We start from the raw sequence: 20,354 nt of genomic DNA on the forward strand, positions 1-20,354 counted from the left end.
CGCGACTACTTAAACCAAGTAGCCCGTCAATTTTTACGTAGCCGTTTCATTTTATATTCATTTGAGGTATAGATCAGGCGTCAGCGCTCTTTATCATGTTGTTGTAAACCGCTACAACCGTTTGATAGAGTGCCTTAATGAGACATAGTTGGGATGACGTTATAGAAGAGGTATAGGAGATTGACGTGGCTTTTTAACTTCAAACCGAAGTAAACCGAGCTGGCATCAGTTAACTAATAGTTAGCTTCGTAGTTCGATGATGACGTCGGTCTAATTAGAATGACGTGTCTTTGATTATTTAGACGCTATAGTTTTGTTGACACGTGTATCGACGATCAAAAAGTAATGCAAAAAAACAAGCAGCCAAGAAACTTTGAAAAATAACAACATTTAACACTATACACAACGCGGTTATTTTTGAAACTCGAATAGGCGCCTATACATGGTATTTATCTGAATTGATTGAATAAGAAAGTAACAACGCGTGCCGATGAAGGAATCAAAACAGTTTATAAAAAATCTTTCAAACATTTTAATACATCTAAACCTTAATTCTATATTTACAAAGCTTGCACTTTATCACATAGCGCACTTCTCCAACCAAAACCATCTCATTACTTAGTCCTTTACGAAGTTGCCGTTGCCAACTCGTAGTACCTCTCAGCATCGTATCCGAACATCTCCAGGTCCAGCCTGAACTTTTCGTGGAGTTTTCGCACATGTTCCTTGGTCAGCTGGCTAAAGTAGACGGTAGCAGCGTCGGTGACATTATTAGATGTGCTGTGTCTCCAACGAGGCCTTATCTGCTGGTCGAGACCCAACTGATGAATCGCGTAGGCCTGGTCGCGCCATAAAGTCTCCACCTGTCGCGCGGATAACAAAAAAAAAAAAAGAATAGGGGCTCAGTGCACAAAAGGATTTACGGTAGAGGCTTATCGGACGATGTACGGTTCGTCGATAGCCGCTGACGTGGGTCGTTATTTCAGCATGCATTTGGTACATTGTTCTTGCATATCGAAATAGAAATTTTAATGCTATATACTGTATTCTAGATTTAGCAAGTTGATTTAGCTGATAAATTACGTAAAGAGCTGCATTCGCGGTCCATTAATCAAGTGAAATGGCTGTAATTGATGAAATTTGAATTTCTTGCAAGCTACACCTGCACCAACGAAATTAAAAACTGCTGCACCAAAAACCTCATCCACACACACTACTACTTCCTAATAATCCCAGCACATCAATCATCCAAAACAATCACACCTAAGCATCTCTCCGCCGCGCGACACTTAGCAAGCCACTTCCTCAATCTCCATCCTCGCAGAGAAATAAGAGCAGCTACCACTGCCACAACAGCCGAAACATCAATCACGAGTCGCCGCAATCGTCTCGCCGACATCTCGTGATAAAAAAAGCAAAGCGAAGCAAAGAAAAGAATTCTAATCCCACGAGTGCATGAAGTACGCGGTGCAGTGGTTGCAATAAAAAGCGACTATCACCTTGGCAATAATGTCGTAATTAATCAGACAGGGCGTGCAATAAAGATAGTAAGGCGTCCAGTGGTCGTCGGCGTAACTCGCGAGGTCCGTGTTGATCAGGTAGTCGACGAATTCGCGCCAGGTTGGCTCGATTCCTGCTGGAGCTGGTAGACCTGCTCGGCGAATCACTTGGTTGCTGCTCGGCGTTGGTCGGTTTTTGTCTGGGGATTTTAATCGTCATTTTTATCGATCTTAAATTCAAATGAACTGAGGAAATTTACGAGGACTAATAACTACCTCGATACTTTCGGACTATGGACTCTCCGTAGCGTTTGTAGAAGTGGAGGCTTCCGTGCTCCCTACCGGCTACGGAATTCTCCAATTTGTCACGGTATGCGCTGAGCAGTCTTTCGAACGGATGCCTTACAATCAGCAGTTTTGCCGTGTTACTCAGTAACTAAATAAAAGGTTCTTTATTTTTTAAATTTTCTCTCAAATTGCTCTTATTATACTGTAAAACAGAGTTGGAAAGTGTATTTACCACGTCTGCTTCGGGGTAATCGAGCTCGGGTATGATTCGCCTGGCGATAACGGAAATTTGTTCTTTTCCACTTGAAAGTTCCTTTTCGCTGACTCCGTTTAATAAACACAAGTTGTAAATCCACGTGGTACTTCCAGACTTGTAAATCGGACAGTACGATATGTTGTGCTTACTGAGAATTAGAATAAATATTTTGCTTTATGATTCGGGAGAAATTAATTTTGTTGTCGATGAAACGTTTGGGAAGAATACCTGTCTATGTAAAAGACGCTGTACTGAGGCGCAGGAGGCTCTTTGAATTCCACTTCGGAACTAGCTGTTTTGAAAGGACCCATTTGATACTTCTTGCATACTCTTCTGACTCGAGCGATCCTTTCTCGGTTTTCTATTTCTGCTTCCCTCTAAACAGCAAATTTAATATATGCAAACACCGGATAAAAGTTATACGATTATATTGTATTGTTAAATGTAGATGTATAGTACCTTTGCTCTTTCGGTGTCTTGCTTCTTGTACTCCGGTTCATCGTACGATCTGACGAGTTTACTCCTAACCAGAAGCAGAAAAAACAATGCCCCGACAGTGAATAAAACCAAAAATTTGGGAACGTTCCTTCTGAGCGTCCGAGACATCGTTATTCTGTTCACCACTACACGTATAAACCTCATAGACGTCTATACTATTGAAAAATATTAACAATTATTATCACAGCATAGCGAACTTCACTCGTGCATTCGGTTCACATAATCAAAACTTGTGCTATAAGCAGCTTCAAAAATACATTTTCTCGGGACTACAGTCTACCGGCTCTCAACGGACGCTAGCGAGCGGTCCAAGAGATCGAGAACAACTGGTTTCCTCTCCTTCGCCTGTATCGTTCCATAGCCTTCGTTCGTCTTCAGTGGGAGGCGCGACACGTAGTCTTCGTAACCTTGAGCGGCCATTGATCTAGTGCATACTAATTCGGTTTGCTCAGCTGCTCCCATCAGGCGCCGCCGCTACGAACTTCCATAAAAATTTTCGTATCGAGTTACGAGCTTCTCTGCACTGATGCGTTGTTTGGGTGCGTTTGGACGGATAGTACTGCAGTACGAGTATAGCGTTTCTGAAAAATAAAGATCGAGTTAAGTAATTTTTATTCCAGTATAGGTCTTATTTTTGCGCTTGAATTTAATAATTCTCGCTACTAGAAAGCCCTCAAAATCTCAGCAATCGTCGAAAAAAGTCACTGCACTTATACATCCCTCCATACCAGCACGAGAGAGATGATGACTCGGCTGAATAATTCATAAAAAGAAAGCAGCAGCAAGCCGCGAACGAATTCCATACCGTCCGGCCGTCGACAGTAAGCTCCTTCGGCTCTCGGAATGAAAACTCACGGGGAAATTTCCTGGCGCCATTATGCGGCTCTAGCGTGTATACAGACTGGGCTGCATAGAAAATAATTAGACACACGTGTTGCGTGCGCTCGAAGCTAGAGAGAGAGAGAGAGAGAGAGAGAGAGAGAGAGAGAGAGAGAGAGAGAGAGAGAGAGAGAGAGAGAGAGAGAGAGAGAGAGAGAGAGAGAGAGAGAGAGAGAGAGAGAGAGAGAGAGAGAGGAGAACAATGGCCCTCGTATTCTCTGCTACTATGCCATACGCACGCGAGCCGGTTGTTTCTGCTGATTATGGAGGGACATTATCGCAATTTATCCGAATATGCTGCATTCCTAATTCTCTGATTAGCCGAGAGTGGGAGAGGAGAGATTTTATTGTTTTTTCACGCGGTCTTGTGGGATTCCTCGAGTCGTAGGGCTGAGGGATGTATACAGATGTGGGGGAGGAGATTGTGGGTTAGTGGACTTGCCGCGGGTCGATCGAGGGTCTTTACCTTTTGGAATTTGTGTTGCGGTTAGTAGGGTTTTGATAACAAGCCCACGAAAATTCAGCGGCAGTTTATAAATTTATCAAACAATCAAAAATACGATATTTAACTAAAAAATGTTATCATCTCTGTCTTACAGGATGACTGGCGAGCCCGCGTTCGAGGCCTGGAGCGAATCGCCTCTGCCCTTCGAGCACCACCGGCGCTGGAAGCCGTTGAACCGAGGCTGGGCTCGTTGCTACACGCGGTGCTTGGCGGCGAAAGGAGCTGTCGCGTTGCCGCCGCTGGACTCGCCGTTGCCAGGGTATAAACTGAATTCTCGTGCACCTGCATTTACGTTGATTCATAGTAGAAAAGCAAAAAAATAAACTATTAAACATGTTCTCCATCGCTCAGGTCCTGCTGACCGGAGTATCCGAAGACGCCCTGAAAGATCGTCTATCCCTGATCGCCTGGGGACTGGCTCGACAAGGTGGTCCGAACGCAGCTCACCTTGCCAGGCTCGTCATGCTTCGAACCAGTCCCGGACTGTTCGTCGAGAAGTTACTTCAACCGCAGTGCATAGGCGCCAGAAACGCAAAGGTATACGTCTTAGTTTCTGTAAAAACTCCATTTTTACGATGCAACGACTTTGAAAGGGCTGGACGAATCGTTGGGCTGCAAACTTTTGATTCGATTACTGTAATTGATTAAGCAGAGCCTTGAAGTGTCGAAAAAGTCACTGCGCTGCTCTAGATTAGCATATCTGTATATTTTTTAATTCGATTGGCTTTTCCTTTCAGATGCGGGAAAACACTTTGCAGCTATTCATATTCTCCCTGGTTACGTTTCCGAGCACCGAGTTCAAGGTGAAGTCCGCTATCGACAAGGTGGTAGCAATGGTCGGCGATCGTCGTAAAAGAGTTCGATACTCTGCCCTTGACACCCTGGCGGTGATGTCACAAATTTACGATTCCGAGGTGATTCCCATTTGGGGAAGTCGATACGTTTCACTGTCATCCGAACAATTGCATTGAGTCGATTCTATTCATCGTTGAAATAGTAATTTCGTCTATTTTGGCGATTAGAGAAACTTTGTCGAACATTGGAAGACATTGACTTGTTCTATTAGTACAAAGTTCATTGAATCTTCAGCAATTAATGTACAAATCGATATTTTTATTTCAGGACATTCTGGAAGCGAGTAAACGGTTTACCAAGGGAAAACAGGATGGACAGACATTCCACACGGCTATTAAAACTCGATTGTCACGAAAGTTGCTACCCACAGTTTCGGTCGATGGACTTGTCGTTTATGGCCTTCAAATATCGTCAAACTCGCCACATACTGGTACGCGTTAACTCTGACGCATACGTAATCTTTTTGTAGTCTAATTATGTATCTGATGTTATGGTTTTTCTAAATAAAAGACATTCCAAAGAACTTAACTTTAACTTTAAGTACTTAAGCTATAGCGTATGGTCGTTGTTTAATATAGATTTATATATAAGTAAATCCTTCATGAATGGAAAGTTCTAGAATAGAATAGTCGTTTGTATACCATTTGCGTAATGAGAGCTAAATAATTAATAAACTTTATATTATATAAGTCTATACAAGAAGAACTTGTAACAAGTATTGATCTTATCACCGTAGTCAATAATTTAAAAAAATTAAATATCAAGTTTTCGTACTATACTATACTTTGTAAATAATTTACGCATCGACACAACTTATAGCAAAATTCTATTACAGGGGCTGATGTGGAGTGGATAGAAGCCGGCAGTGGCTCAGTTTCGCCAGGCACTGGACGAACGAGAGGACAATTAATCGCTATGTCAAGAATGGAAAACGAGCAGTAAGATTCGACTTTTTTTATAGTAGAAGAATAAAAAGTGTGATTATATTTCAAAATTTGATATTGTTTTTTTTAGAAGTATTAACAAAAAACTGAGGAATCGTCCCGTGAGTGAACACAGCATATTGGGCGGTTCAGGTTTGCTGGAAAAGAGTGAAAGAACAGCATCTTGGAAATTGTTGCCGCAATCAGATTCGGTAATAACTAAATTAACAGCTATACTTATACATATGCTTACACTACTACTATCGGAACTTTGAAATCATGAATATATATATATATATATATATATATATATATATATATATATATATATCATCCCTGAATATATGCGCAATAGTAGAGAATCCAAAAACTTGTTTGCTATATCCGTGGAGTTCCTTAATTTTTCTATACATGTATTTATGAATTGTAATTCATTTACAATCGTTTGATGTTAAAATTGTTCGTTTTATCACTTTTCAAAGACTTTCAATCAAAATGTCGACCTATTTTACCGAAGGTTACGTACAGAGATTGTTTGCCACAACCTTGATTTTCTTCGTACGATTCTATGCGTCCAGTTGACATTTTATACGTTCTAGGTTTTACAATAAGGTTATGATATAATGATGCTCGCTATTATTTCCATACATACCTATATCAGTCAAAGTACGTCATATAGCAGCTCATTAACCACTAAATCACTTTTTGCAGAATGATAAACAAAATCAAGACATAAAATCGAAAAAGATCGGTCGTGCTTCAAAGTCAGCTGATATATCCAAAGGTAACCTTTGTTCAAAATCCATCTATCAAATGTTGACATGAAAAGTCCGAATTTTTATATTGTTTTACTGATTCCAGTCACCACATCAGAATTTGACTATCACAAAGAACAAACTGACGAAAGAGTCAACAAAAATTATAAACCCTATGCAACTCCAAAGCGAAGTGACCGGAACTCGGAGCGTCAGATTAACAACGAATCCAAAGCAGAAAGTGGAGATTATTCAACTCAGGTAAAGATCAAATCAATGCACTGATTTCGTAAGTAAGAAAAAAAGATTTTGTAATTCAACATAACCACGATATCATTCCAGGCTCGAACAAACAACAGTCCTTCGGTGCCTAAGCAAGAATCTCGAATACCCATCTACACTGGCGATCGTACCCCAACAGCGAAGGCTGCCGCTGCGGAGATGAACAGCGGGAGTCGTGAGAGGAGTCCAGCCGATGCAGCGATCCGTAGAGACAAGCGAAATGTCGATTACGGTGATGACAACGGGTGAATATTTACATTTTTTTATCCTGATTTTCTCTGATTACTTCTCCTTCATTCATGCTTATGACTTCGTTCCAGTTATTTGAGCATCCACCAGAGAAGAAAGCTTCACGCTGTGAGAAGTGCAGTTCCTCGAACGAATCATGCTTACGACAACGGTTACCGTTATGACAAATCTCTGGAGGATATGGACGAGTTGCAAACGAAATTCAGGGAAGATAGAAGACATTCTCCACTTCGGGATTTTAAGGAGAACGATCGGCGAACTTCTATGAGCTATGAAAAATTGAATAAAAACTTTGATACTGTTATAAAAAATTCTCGGGCAGGTCTGAGGAGTGTTCCTCATTATCAGTATTCTTCGAAAGTGACGGAAACGTGAGAACTACACAATTTTTTGTATCAACTAGATATTGATAAAACAATTGTTAACGTGGAAATTGTTGATATAGGTATGAAACGATCTACCAAAGGCAACGACGTTCGAAAAAAGAAAGATCGTCTCGATCCTATGTCACCTCACCAAATTCGCTCTCCTATGGATACGATTATGAAGGATACGGAAATAGGAGGGCGCAAGTCGAAAATGTAAGTTATTGGAACATCTTTGTAAGTCAAATTGAACAGTTTTTATTTTATTTTTCTAACTAAATGCTTATCAGTTCCAGGACAAAAATACAATAAAGGAGTCAAAGGCGGATCAACGAAGTCCACACAGGAGGCGGATGTTTGTCTCACCCTTCGACGATCGCACTAACGAAAAAACTATGCGAACACTGTGAGTAAATTTTAAATGAGTTTTATTTTTATTGTAAAATATGCAAAGTTTCGATCTATGCCACTTTCATTAGGCTTCTATACCCTGTGTCGTACATGCGGAATGTCGCAAAGTTATTGATCGGTATAGTTCTCTATGTTATCTTCAGCCCGTACAACATTATCTTCGTAAGAATAACGTAAACTAGAATACCACAGCAAAACCCTCTTAATTCACAGCCTATCCCTCATCAAAACTATAAATCTCTCGAACCCCAGTAAAACCCTTATCACCATACCCCCAAAATCAACGTCACTCCATTACCACAAAAGAGCTATGTATACATCTCAGTACAACATTTCCCACATAGCACCTGCACTCATTCCTCATGCGACTCCAACCGATCTCTATAGCATCATCCTGCAGTTCCACGAGAGTTTCGCGAACAAACGACGCTTCGTCGGTCGTTGTACTCCCCCGCGATATAGTTTTCTGAATTAGTGCCAACAGATAAGCGCAAGTCGGGCCAGCGGTTCGCATGACCCGAGATCATAATTCGATAAAGTAAATCACGCTATGCGCCGCGCAGTTCATGTCCTGCGCGCTGATAAAAGCATCTCGACTTTCGACTCGTTCGCCAGCTCTGTGTGTAACATTAAACCACATCAGCTTTGTTCTTATTTATGCGCTTTTAGTGTGTGCATAATGTAGAGAAGAGAAAAAAGACCAGCGCTTGGAAAACGTGTTCCGATCGTGGAACGATGATTATTTCAGTGGATCGTATTTAGGGCTTCGCTCAAATATTTATGGCGGGGGATTAACGCACGAAACAATCAGTGCGCGCATTGCGATGGAGGGAAAAAAAAGAGCGGAGTAGCGTTTTTCTGGGTTGACATGAGAATGGGACGCGTGTGCACTGGCGGGGGTTGTAAATCACGTCCAGAGCGTACTATGGAAATTGTTCTCTCGATGTAACTTTTTTTCCGACTATGACAACGTTTGTTCCGAAAGAGACAAATATTAAAAAATTTTATTTATTTATTTTTTGCGTTTAACGAGTGACAAAAAGTCATCGAGTTCATTGTAATCGAGCAGCATCGATTTGACCCCCGTCACAGTCGCCGTCGCGAAGATAAATTATATTGCCTTAGCTGCGCGCGCTGTCTAACAGTTATGCGAGCGGCATATTCGATGCGGGATATTCGCGTGTGTTGAACGGCTCCCATTATCGGGCATTACTCCGGGCTTTTGCATATTTCAAGTTCAATCCACGCGACGGTCGTCTAGAGCCGTTTTTTTTACTTTGCTCTTATGGCTTTTACGCTAGTTTCTCTTCCCTAATTGTTAATATTTAAACAAAAATTGCGTGAGTCGACGGTTTATCGGCTTACATTAATAACGATGTAATTATACAGTTGTAACGATGACATTCATCCATAAATTATGTTTTAAACGAAGTTTACGCTAATATATAAACCTTTAACTTTTTCAAACGTGAGTCCGTAGATCGATAAAGATATACGTGTTATCCTTGGTACACTTTCCTAAATTTTTGCCCTCACAGCAGTGCCATTACGTATCCTTCCCAGCAGGTAATACCTCTCCTCCTAAACATACACCTAAACCCAATTCTTAAAAGCATTAACAATCACCTGCACCCTTCCACAAAAGAAAAAAAAAATCACCGAGACCCAGTTACCGAAACCCCTTCAATAGAAATAAAAAATGTCACCATCACGAAATCCATTTCATTTGCACACGATGCAAAGGCTCTAGAATAAGAAAAAAATCCTTGCATCGCACGGCCTCTCTCCTTAATTAAAACCATGACTCGTCGCGTCGTCCGTCACCACAAAAAGGTGCATCTAACGCATAAGAAAAAAAGAAGTTGATACCGTTCTCCCTCCCTCGAATACCATAAAAGCTCCCACGATACAGCTATGCTAATAACCGTCAGCACCCCTGTACAAACGAAATTTCGGAGTATCGTGTGCGTCTGGCCTAATTCCCTGGACGCGTATCGAGGTCGCGGTGGTATACGGCGCGCAAACAAACTCGATCACGCACCTGATGTTCATCGTGTCGAATATCGATCCCCAAATTCCGGGCTCGAAGCTATACATTTAATCTACGTATACACAAATTAGTTCTACGAAGGAATTCACGTGAGAGGCTTTTCTCGGGCTCCTTGGAGCGAGTGATGGATGTTCCGTGGAGTGATGGGGTGTGTGTGAATTTTTCATGGGCCGGTGTCCGGATTTAGCGCTGGAGAGAGACGAGAGACAGGATCGTGTGGCGAAGGCTGTCGGGAGCTTCGAGACGTTTGGTTGGCCTGGTTCATATATTTTTCAGGATCCGCGAGTTGGCTTGGGGATTGAATTACGTTAGCGGATTGGGGATGTTAATTGAAGTTTGGACTTTTTTTGCATAATATTATACAGAGAATTTTTTTTTTTTTTTTTTTTTTGAAGCGACGCGTATATGGATTTCGTTTTGATCGAATATATTCAAATTTTGATGAATTTATTCATCAGGGCAAACAGTAGAGAGTTTGAAGGGAGGTTCGCGTGTATGATAGATGATTCATCGTGCTAAAAAATTTATAAAATATGTGCAAAAAATAAATACTAATAAATTCTTGTAGTACATTAAGCTGCGTAATGAAAGTGTTGGGAATTAACTTTTGGTGCATATTTTAGTATATGTACACCTTTAATAGGTGAACGATTCAGATCTGATAAACCAGTCGTTAAAGCTCCGTCACTTTAACCCAATTTGGTAGTTTTATGAATGGTTGGAGAGGGTACTTTCCCCTGATGCACAGAGAAAAAGGATCTTTTAAAAGTTTTAACATAAATAGTACTTTATTCCTTAAAATAGATGCTTATTATAGTTGTAGTAATTCAGTTTTTATTTTAAAGAAAACATTTCAAAAATACATTAATCTTAATCACATACGTCATCGCGACGTATCCAAACTTGACTATTTATATACTACTCCGGAATCAATATGGATACGCAAGTGCGTGTTTCGAAGGCGATTAAACCATCAAATATGAAATTCTTGCTTCGTTCGACGCACACAACATTAAAAAATTTCAACCATCGCAAGACATTATACCCAAAAAAGTCACACGACACACTACCCACACGCGTCGTCATCAATCCCAAAATTATAACCTTCACCAAATAAGCCGTATACAAGAATCAAATCATCCAATTTTTCACACGCTGATCTTATCTCGCTGTGAAAACCGAAATTTCCCACTGGCCTCACGCACACGTCCCATACAGAAAAAAAAACCTATCCCAATCTCGCCCACGTGCGATCGATGGGTCGCCGGACACGCGTTGAAATCACCGCCGACGCAAGGGTTGACTCACCTACGTTTCGAAAGTCACACGCGCCAAAAGGGGGAAAATTACTTACGTATACGTGTATTAGCTATAGGTATATATATATATATATATATATATATATATATATATATACTCGCGTGAAAGCATGGCCTCGTGTCGCGCTCGGCGCAGTGATTGTTACGGGGGGTTGGGTTTTCCGTTTTCAGGCGCAGGCACGAATTATCTCAATTTTCCCGGTTGGTCACCTGTGGGAAGTAGTTGAGACACGGTTGTTAACCTGTTAACCCGTTTCAGTGGGCTGTGTGTTGGTTTTAGTCGTGCCTGAAGTGTTGTACAGAGAAAATTGTAGAGGACTTTTTACGCGTTAGGTAGAAATGTATATGAATATCTGTAAAATTGAAAATGTGATAGTGCAGTCGCGATCGAACATCAATAACACAAAGCGATAAATCAGATCAACGCGCTTATATAGCAGAAATAGTGAATCGTCGCGCAATCAATTACTCGGCACACGTATATAGTGACAATCCACTCGACCAAAGCCACATCGTCACGTCCTCAATCTCGAAAATTAAAGTCACATTGTCTTCATTGGATCGAAGTCACCTTGTGTTTTTCGCGTCACCCGCAGCGACTCACTATACTCGTACGCAATAATCCATAATGTACGCGTACACACAGCACCGGCACTTATTACCGTACATAGGGTTCTGTAACGAGCTCGGTGCACATTGGTCAGGTGTACACGAGGCAGCGCAAGGATATGAAGGGACAGGCTTGAATTACCTCTACACGGCGCAAGTGTGAATGGGGTAGGAGAGAAAAGTGTGCAGCAGCGCGCGAAAGCCGCTGAATTATTTAGGGCAGAGATAAAATGAGTGTATGTAGTGTATACGGTGGGGAGTTTCGAAGCTCGAACGGCTCTCGCTGATTGATGAGGAAATTATTGTATCGGTGATGCTTGCAGCTGGGAAACTAGTATTTATTGTTACTGACTTCTTTATTTTATTTTAAATAAACTTGGTTTATATAATGTTATCGACCAACTATTCCATTCATACCTAAACAAATTCAAAAATTCCTCAAAACGACGAAAACCAAAAGCATCAAGTTCCACTGGAGACACTTAGTAATCACTCCTCCTATCAGACTTAGACATACAAAAAAAAAAAAACCATCCGCAGCCGGTATACTCTTATCGCGATGTAAAAACAAAGACAGACACAGCGAAAGAACGAATGGGGGTAGTTCTGCGGGCTCGACGAGTCGCCGGTGCGCAGGGTCTTAAACGGTCACTCCCTCTCTCTCTCTCTCTCTCTCTCTCTCTCTCTTTCCACCATCATATACCTTTAGCCGGTAGGCCGAAGTATTATAGCAGCTCGTGGCGGCGGCGGTAGTCGTGCGTGTCCCGGTGTCGCGCGAGCATGTCGACGAGAGCTCGCCGCCGTGGTTTTTTTTTTCTTCAACGGCGCACACGCGACTCTATACTATGACGTTCGAGAGTGCTTTAGTGTGTGTTTTTTGAATCGAGGGTGAGAGTTTCTCTGGGTTTTTACGGTTTTACTGGCTTATTGCGATGCGTAATTTAGGAGTTATTTTTAACTTTTGCGAGCGGCGATGGAGAGAGCTGGCGTGAGAGAGGTTTGTGGCATGCGAGCTTGTTTATATGTTCCTCGACACTCGAAGTGCGCGACTTTTATTCGGCTGGATTCGGCGAAACGATTTTGTAGCGAAAGAGAGTTGTTTTAACAGTTTTTAATATTCAACGTGTAATTTTTCTTTTATCTGAAATTATTTTGTTTGCATTTCTAGATTCATGATTCGAAAATATTATTTTGTTTTCATGCGTAACACTTTCGCGTGGAATTATAAATACACTTACGTGCGGTCGTGCTCCAATTTCCTATACAACTAATTCATAATTGACTATATATAGCGGTAACTAAAAAACTAGCGTAATAGAGCTCTGTATCAAACGATTTTTCTCTTCTCCGTCATTCAGCGAAGGTCTATGCTACGCCTAGAGTTCATTGTATATATAAATATATGTTGAATCAATTATTCATCGCTTTTAGCAATTAATGTCATCAAACGCGTGGGTGTCAAGTTTACGAGTGTCGAAGAAAAATATGCTCGTTTAATAGTTTCCGCTTATTCTAAAGACGGTGATTTAATCGCATGTGCTATATACGCTATTTTTTTAAATCGTGCAGCGCACGTGTAAACATGTGAAGCATTATTAATCGAGGTCAAGTTTCTTGTGTACACAAGATGCTTTTGTAGAAAAGTAGAGCTTCTGAAGTTCATGCGGTAAGAAGGAAAATTAGAGGTATTAGCCAACAGCTCGTTAGGGTTTATTTAGCGTGTAAAATCAACCCTAAGAAACTCGCCATCGAATTAACCACCGCGACGCGTCAACAATAGCTTCTAGACTCTCTTCAGCCGACACCATCGATCAAGTCACCAAGTGAAAAAGACTGAGACATCATCCTCTGAAAAAAAAAATGAGCAGCACCAAAGAAACAATCATCCCCCTTCATCCTCCGCAACCCGCCAACCTTCACCTTCTCCACCAATGACACGATCACCGTCCATCCGACGTCTCGGCTCGTCGGCCCTAAAACCCCCGACGACATGATCTTCAAGTACTGCGTGTGGCCGGACGCGGCCAAGGACGACAAAGTCTTGATCAACGGCAACGGCACCGCAGCCTCGCCCGCGCCCCAACTGGTCCTCAAACCGTTGAACGGCCGGAGATTCGCTGACAATTTTTTCGGATGCTGCCCCTGTGCGTTCAGGTGTAGGAGGGCTGTTGGGGTGGACGACGGTTGCGGGGATGTTCTGGAGAATGGAAATGCGACGCCTATCAGGGAGAACCGGGAACCGACACCCGTCACCGAGTTCAGACGCAATGGCAGTGCTGACACGATGTATGATTTTGGAAAAATATTACTTTTTAAGATCGATTTTTAACTGCGAAAATACCGTTTTTGGCTTGTGGTTAAAAGTGAAAATATTGCTATAGCGAACACGTATAGATCGAAACTTTGCATATTGTAAATTTCTCTTCGATGTTAAAGAAGGTATTAACTAATAAACAAAATAATATTTTCAGCGACAAAGACGCAGACCAAGAGACGGACACCAGCAGCACAGTGGAGCGTAACTTCAGGGCGGACTCGGGCCGAACGCTGAGCAAGTCAGCGGGTAGTCTCCTGGGCTCGCCTCGTCACGGTAAGTCCTGCATTATGGGCTTTTTTCGAGAGATCGCCAAGGGCGATAAGCTCTAGGGAGGGAACGACCTGCTCAGCGTTGCATGGCTTCTGCATGTATAGCGCTGGAGCAGATATATAGTGTGTAGTGTGTTTTGTGTAGCGGAGAAGAAAGTTTGGAGGAATTTGCAGAGAAGGAGGTAGGCATAGTCATTGATAATTTAATTGGAAGTTCCGGGTGAAAAGCGTTGAAGTTTCTGCGTAAGTGCCGGTTGTTGTCGGAGGTAATTGGGATGCCAGGCTTGTGTTATTCCGTAAATCGTGTGCTCTGCGCGAGATTCGTTCTCTGCTAGAAGCGGATAATTAATGCTGCGTCGGAAATGTAAACATGAGCTTTGTAAGTAATGAGAAATGGCCCTATGGCCAGCATGAGAGGCTAATTTTCAAATAGGTGCAGGCAAGCTTTTTGTACAAAATTTTTTAAAATACGAATCTTTCGTTGCTCATTTCAGAACGTTCGTAAATCCCGCGCGGAACTCTCGAGACAATAACGAAATAGCACACCCCCGGAACTAAGCCCCGGCAAATGGTGCATCTATATACACGTACAGACATTCACTCGAGCGCACTCGTGTGTATAGATACAAGCGGTAACCGCTATCTCTCTTTCTCTCTCTCTCTCTCTCTCTCTCTCTCTCTCTCTCTCTCTCTCTCTCTCTCTCTTCCTCCCCCGCTCGTCGATCGAAAACGTTTGAACTGGAGCGGGAGGTTCTTAACCTCCGCTGCACACGCTTCTCTCTCTCTCTCTCTCTCTCTCCCGAGTCCTGCATGCGGCACGAGAACTGCATTAGACTGCACACGCGTGTGCTGTCTACCTGTATAGCGTCTGTATATACCTGTATACATAGCGGGCGCAACCTGCAGGCGATAATCGATATATAAGTTGGGAGCAAAAGCAGGAATAGAAAGAAAGGAATGTCCCTCTCGGCTGCCACTCTTTTATCGGCGTTTCTATATACTTTCGACGTTTTCCGCGAGCTTGCGAGCTTTTAGTGATTTAGCCGACGATCGATGTATGTATATATAGTTAGAGCTACGCTTCTGCTGCTACTGGGCTATAAATGTGTGGTATATAATATGCTGTGTTGTTCTCGTGCGATGATGAGAGTAGAAATGGATGTACCGGTATTATAGTTCGGTGTTTTCCTATATTTAATGTTTTCCACATGTATATATAGTTATGCTCTTGGCACTTTGGAGCGTTGATTGTATGGAAATGGAATATATATTGCCGGGCATTTCTCACGTCGATCGGTATGCCTTGATAAAATTAAGTAGTAACAATTTGTACGGGAATTTTTTAGTAATTCGTGAGCTAGAGTCGCTTGTATGCGAGCTTTTATAGATGCGTTATTGAACTAATTTGTGAAATTGATTAATTCTGAAAATGAACTGTTTATTTTCCCTGGAGCTAGATTTTATCGAAATGTTTCAAGGGCTTCTTGTATAATGGCCCTTAGCATAATGTATAGTGTAATTAATGTACTTTCCAATGTTTATGGTTTGGTCGAAACACGCAAAATTCAAGTTTGAGCATTTGCGTAATGAAATGCAGCTTTGATCTCAGCGCTAGAATTTTAATCATCTATTGCATTATTTTGATACTTCTTGTTACTTATAAATCCGCAATTATTCTGAGCTCTAATATAGATAAATAGATGCAACTATATCATAGTTTTTCCAACGAACAATTCAATTTCCCTCCTATCTCGATAAAAGCCGACAGTACACTTATTTGTCCGTCGTCAGCCAACACCCCTTATCTCCGCATCAAAGTCTGTGGCAGTAAAGCAAAATGATAGACACACACGTGTCTTCGATGACTCACACGCAATAATAATCATCAATCCCAACCCACCCGCACATCGCTATCTAAAACTAAATTTTCGCTAAAAACAAGTAAATATACATTACAGATGGAGGAGAAGCGCGATCCAACAGCGGAAGCAGTTCGTCCTCGAATCGATCGTCTGGTGTCCGTAGAGTGCGGGTGTCGAGTAGTAAGAACAGCAGCAGACATCAGACGGCGACGATTTTACCGGTGCAAGCCGAAAGCGACGAGTCGAACGTTGTTGCCAGATCCGAAGATAAGGCCTTCGACGTTATCTCCGCCAAGAGCCATTCCACGCGACGCAATACGCCCGACGCTGTGAGTTGATATAGTATATAGTGATAATGGTTTTTTTGGAACGATCGATCCATGCTGCTTTGGGGGAATGTCATTTGCACGATGGGTTTTCTGGGAACGGCTGTTAGACCGGGCGGGATAACGATGTTTTACCCATTTATTTTATTGCTTTAGATTAGACAATAATTCCTCAAAAAAAAAAACAACAATAATAAACCGTTTCTCAGACATCAATCCGCACGGAAATCGAGGAAGATCTCCGCACGACGTCGGGCAGCGAGGATCACCCCCTAACGACTCGTAACCACTTCGAAACATCGTCATCGGCGAGTGCCGATTCCGTAGACGGCGGCAATTCCAAACGTAGGTCGGCGGACTCTCTGCGTCAACGCAGACTGTCGGTGGCCGAGCCGGAGGATGAATCGCCCAAGGGCAATGATCTACAGCCGGCCAAGTGCAACGGCTATGCCGCTGTCGGCGATCGATCGTCGGCCAGTAGCAACGGGGCAGCCGCGTCTCGGCCGGGAAGCGCCAGGCTGAACGGCAGTCCGGCCAGGTCGATGGTGAGGATTTTTAACAGCTTTAATTGATGATATTTTTGAAACATATTGATAAATTAAAAAAAATAATAACGAAGGTGGGAATGAACGGCGTAAACGACAACGGAAGAGAGCCGTCGGAGTCTCCCGAGGAAGACGCCGCCTTTGAAACCTTGGACTTCCGAAACGCAGCGAGAGAAACGCCGAGCGCCACGTCGATAGTTGTCACCTCACCGGTTCGATCGAGGGGGTCGTACGAGTACGACAACGACCTGCGAAATACCGACTCGAATATCACTCTTTATAGCTGCACTAGCGTAATTATGGTAAGTGTATTTTTCTATTATAAATTTACATCGATCGAGTATTACTTTATTATTGGATCTAGCGAGAAATCCATACGACAAAACAACTTTTAATTGACCGCCAACGTCGCAAACACAAATAAAGAATTAATTCAAGGATAAAACCATCACCTCTATAACGACACCCAAAAATACCTCCCTAACGACAGCCCGCTTAATAATTCACCCCTAACCGCACGTGCCGTTCATTTCAGTCGCCGAAAAGTTCGAGCCCGAAGCGTTTCATAAGCGAGGATCCACCGTCCAAGGACACCGACGACTCCGACGAGACTCCACCTCTGCCAATCGGTTTCGACAACGTCAGTCGAGCCCCGACCGAAAGCTCAGACGCCGGCACCGACGAGACCGACGACGTCAGCATCAAGCCACAGGTTGTTCATCGATTTTATTTACACGCATTCGCACAAAGCTCTCTATACACATAACAATTTTTTTTTCTTCTTTATATATTCGAATCGATCGATCACCGCGCTTAGTACGTGTCTCTCGATGAAATTTTCATTAGGCGCTTTTTGTCGTACGCAAAGGAGCTCCTTTTATGCCATGACCCATTCAAAAACGCGCAGCCTAAGATAATGACTTATTTCGTGTGTTTACAGCCGTCACGACTACCGACGCCGATCGACTTGCCGCGAAGACTGTGCAAGGTGTCACCTTGCAAAATGCGACCACAGGCCAACTGCTATAGGGCGGCATCGGTACCCGCCACTCGACACCCCGAGAAGATGTCGAAACAGGTTCAACAGTGCTTTACTCAACTGGAAAGCAAAGACTGGTAGGTTTATAGTGAAATCTGTGAAAATTGCGTGACTGGACTTGATAAAAATATGCTTGCGACAATTATCGATTCGATTATTATAGGCACGATCGGTATCGCTTTAATCGCATTATTACGAGGCGATACTTCCAATTTTCCTCGCAAGTCGAAATTCCCGAGCAAAATAATATTTTAAATCGTAAAAAAATTTCAGGGAAGTGACGTTGAAGGGCCTGAGGACGCTATCTCAGATAGCCAGAGATGAACCGGAACAACTGGACGCCTGTGCTCCTGGACTACTAGCTCGAGTACTCGGCAAAAACGTGAAAAATTTGCGCTCTCAAGTGGCTCGAGTCGCCTGTTTCGCGGCCGGCGAAGTGTTTGCCGCGCACGTCCGGGGAATCGATCAGGTGACTGCAATATTATTTTCCATCGATTTTTAAACGGTCAAACACGAGCCGATACATTGTACAGTCTGCGTGCGGAAAGTTACTGTGGAAAATGTTAATCCTTTCTGATGATTTGCGCAGGATCTGGATGAAATCGCTGGACCTTTGCTGCACAGAACCGCCGATACCAACAGGTTCCTTCGCGAGGACTGCAACGTGGCTTTGGACAGCATGATCGAGCATTTCCCACCGAATCGCACGATCATGACTATAGCCAATCGGGGAGCCAGGTATAATGAGGATTTATTATTATGTTTGCGTTGTTTTATCGGGCGACACTTGATTAATTGCGAAAATTGAACCTCGCAGTCATCAGAACACGATCGTCCACGCGACGACGGCGAGACTTCTGTACGTAATTGTCAGTGAAATAGGACCGGAAAATGCAATGAATCTGCCCAGGGAAGTCAAGGATAAACTGTTCGCCACGACTGCGAAGTTACTGACTGATGGAAATTTACAAGCGAGGTAGGGTATAATAGACTTTTGTATTTTATGGTATAAACTAAGAGGATAGTGACACTAAAGGTCGTGATTTCGTATAGCGAAGTACGCGTTGATTAATATCCAAATTTAATACTTGCAATTATTTAATATCTTTAGAAGCAAACAAAATTTTTGTTTAATCATTACAGAAAACACGCTAAGGAAACGTTCCGGATGTTATCACGTTGCGACGGATTCCGTAAAGCCCTGACCGACGCCGTCCCGGAAAGTACCCTACGACTCATCGACAAGACCCTTCGATCTCTCTAGACAACCTGTAAATAACCCAAGAAAATCCAACGAGACTCTGAGTCTAACCTCGTGTACCAGAGACACTCTGAAAGCTTTATCTAAATTCCGTCCACGTATAAGCAGATACCAGCAATCGATTTTACTCATCAGAAACTTTCAGAATGTCTATACCACATAAAGCGTGCAATATTTCGCGAAAACCTATAACATACAAATATAAGTGTTTCTTGAATGGAAAAAAGCGCAAATTAAGCGCGATCATTTTATATTCGTATCGTACGATTCTTTTTTATACCAACTTGTATAGAAGACAGAAGAGGTGGTAATAGGAAGAGCTGCTACGAATCGCCATCGATATATCAACTAATTTAGTGCCTTTTGCTGTTCGCGAAGAAAATGTGTTTGATTTTGACGAACCTCCATTGTATACTCCGCGCACATTATTCGTTTTGTGATGTACTAAATAATACAACGTGATCATTTGATGACAACAGAATTTTATGTGTCGATTCGCTCAAATCATTTCTCTTGCGGCTTTTATTTGTTGTTTTATTAGTGAATTTATCGAGGGAAACATAAAAGTGAAGTTTTTAATTTCACCTTTTATCAATTATAGCCTTGCATAAGTTCATCGGCTCATTCACTTGAGCCACATGAAACTGATCAAGGTTTGAAGTTTCTTGAAAAAAATGTACCATTGCCTTGGGCAATGTTACTTTTTTGTAAATTTGTAAGTTAATTATTTAAATAATTTCTAATATATTTAAATTGTAAATCGTTACATTCATTAAGTGTTATGACATCTGAATTCTATATTGTAAATAGTCATGTACTCGACAGCAGCTCGTACTATTAATTATAAATAGTAGAATAATAATATGTTTGTTTTTTAAACGAATAATTTTTTTTGCAAATTGAAATTTTTAATAAATAAATCCATTTTTATGAATACTCATTCATCTCATTTTTTTCATTGGGCTGTCATATCCCTAGTGGAGCACGTCAGA

The 20,354-nt window shown here is 42.1% G+C and overlaps 2 protein-coding genes across 2 annotated transcripts in view; one reads left to right on the forward strand and one right to left on the reverse strand.

The window, feature by feature from the left end:
* Positions 1-20,292, forward strand: part of LOC100678006 — a 29,911-nt gene extending 9,619 nt beyond the window's left edge. Inside the window, exons 10-31 of the mRNA XM_008206186.4 lie at positions 4,020-4,184; positions 4,277-4,462; positions 4,663-4,839; positions 5,048-5,210; positions 5,616-5,718; positions 5,795-5,915; positions 6,415-6,487; positions 6,565-6,719; positions 6,801-6,985; positions 7,061-7,360; positions 7,435-7,570; positions 7,645-7,760; positions 14,215-14,333; positions 16,288-16,520; positions 16,727-17,062; positions 17,137-17,364; positions 17,598-17,774; positions 18,003-18,178; positions 18,375-18,570; positions 18,691-18,839; positions 18,919-19,077; positions 19,245-20,292. Coding sequence (XP_008204408.2) covers positions 4,020-4,184; positions 4,277-4,462; positions 4,663-4,839; positions 5,048-5,210; positions 5,616-5,718; positions 5,795-5,915; positions 6,415-6,487; positions 6,565-6,719; positions 6,801-6,985; positions 7,061-7,360; positions 7,435-7,570; positions 7,645-7,760; positions 14,215-14,333; positions 16,288-16,520; positions 16,727-17,062; positions 17,137-17,364; positions 17,598-17,774; positions 18,003-18,178; positions 18,375-18,570; positions 18,691-18,839; positions 18,919-19,077; positions 19,245-19,365 — 3,774 coding nt within the window. The 3' untranslated portion in view covers positions 19,366-20,292. The remainder of the gene's footprint in view (positions 1-4,019; positions 4,185-4,276; positions 4,463-4,662; positions 4,840-5,047; positions 5,211-5,615; positions 5,719-5,794; positions 5,916-6,414; positions 6,488-6,564; positions 6,720-6,800; positions 6,986-7,060; positions 7,361-7,434; positions 7,571-7,644; positions 7,761-14,214; positions 14,334-16,287; positions 16,521-16,726; positions 17,063-17,136; positions 17,365-17,597; positions 17,775-18,002; positions 18,179-18,374; positions 18,571-18,690; positions 18,840-18,918; positions 19,078-19,244) is intronic.
* LOC100680421 (carbohydrate sulfotransferase 11-like) lies at positions 509-3,322 on the reverse strand. The gene is made up of 6 exons (XM_031925043.1): positions 2,503-3,322; positions 2,272-2,420; positions 2,020-2,191; positions 1,776-1,935; positions 1,500-1,699; positions 509-863 (listed from the first exon to the last, which is right to left on the reverse strand). Exons 1-6 carry the CDS (start codon positions 2,683-2,685, stop codon positions 627-629), a joined length of 1,101 nt encoding a protein of 366 aa, XP_031780903.1. The 5' UTR covers positions 2,686-3,322; the 3' UTR covers positions 509-626.
* Positions 20,293-20,354: the final 62 nt, after the last annotated feature.

Source organism: Nasonia vitripennis, chromosome 2 (genome assembly GCF_009193385.2).
Source record: "Nasonia vitripennis strain AsymCx chromosome 2, Nvit_psr_1.1, whole genome shotgun sequence".
Taxonomy (NCBI): Eukaryota; Metazoa; Arthropoda; class Insecta; order Hymenoptera; family Pteromalidae; genus Nasonia; species Nasonia vitripennis.

Coding starts and splice junctions, on each gene's coding strand:
- LOC100680421 (XM_031925043.1), bottom strand. CDS start 2,685: ATGAGGTTTATACGTGTAGTGGTGAACAGAATAACGATGTCTCGGACG. Junction 1,936..2,019: donor ATTACCCCGAAGCAGACGTG/GTAAATACACTT, acceptor CCTTTTATTTAG/TTACTGAGTAACACGGCAAA. Junction 864..1,499: donor ATTACGACATTATTGCCAAG/GTGATAGTCGCT, acceptor TCCGCGCGACAG/GTGGAGACTTTATGGCGCGA.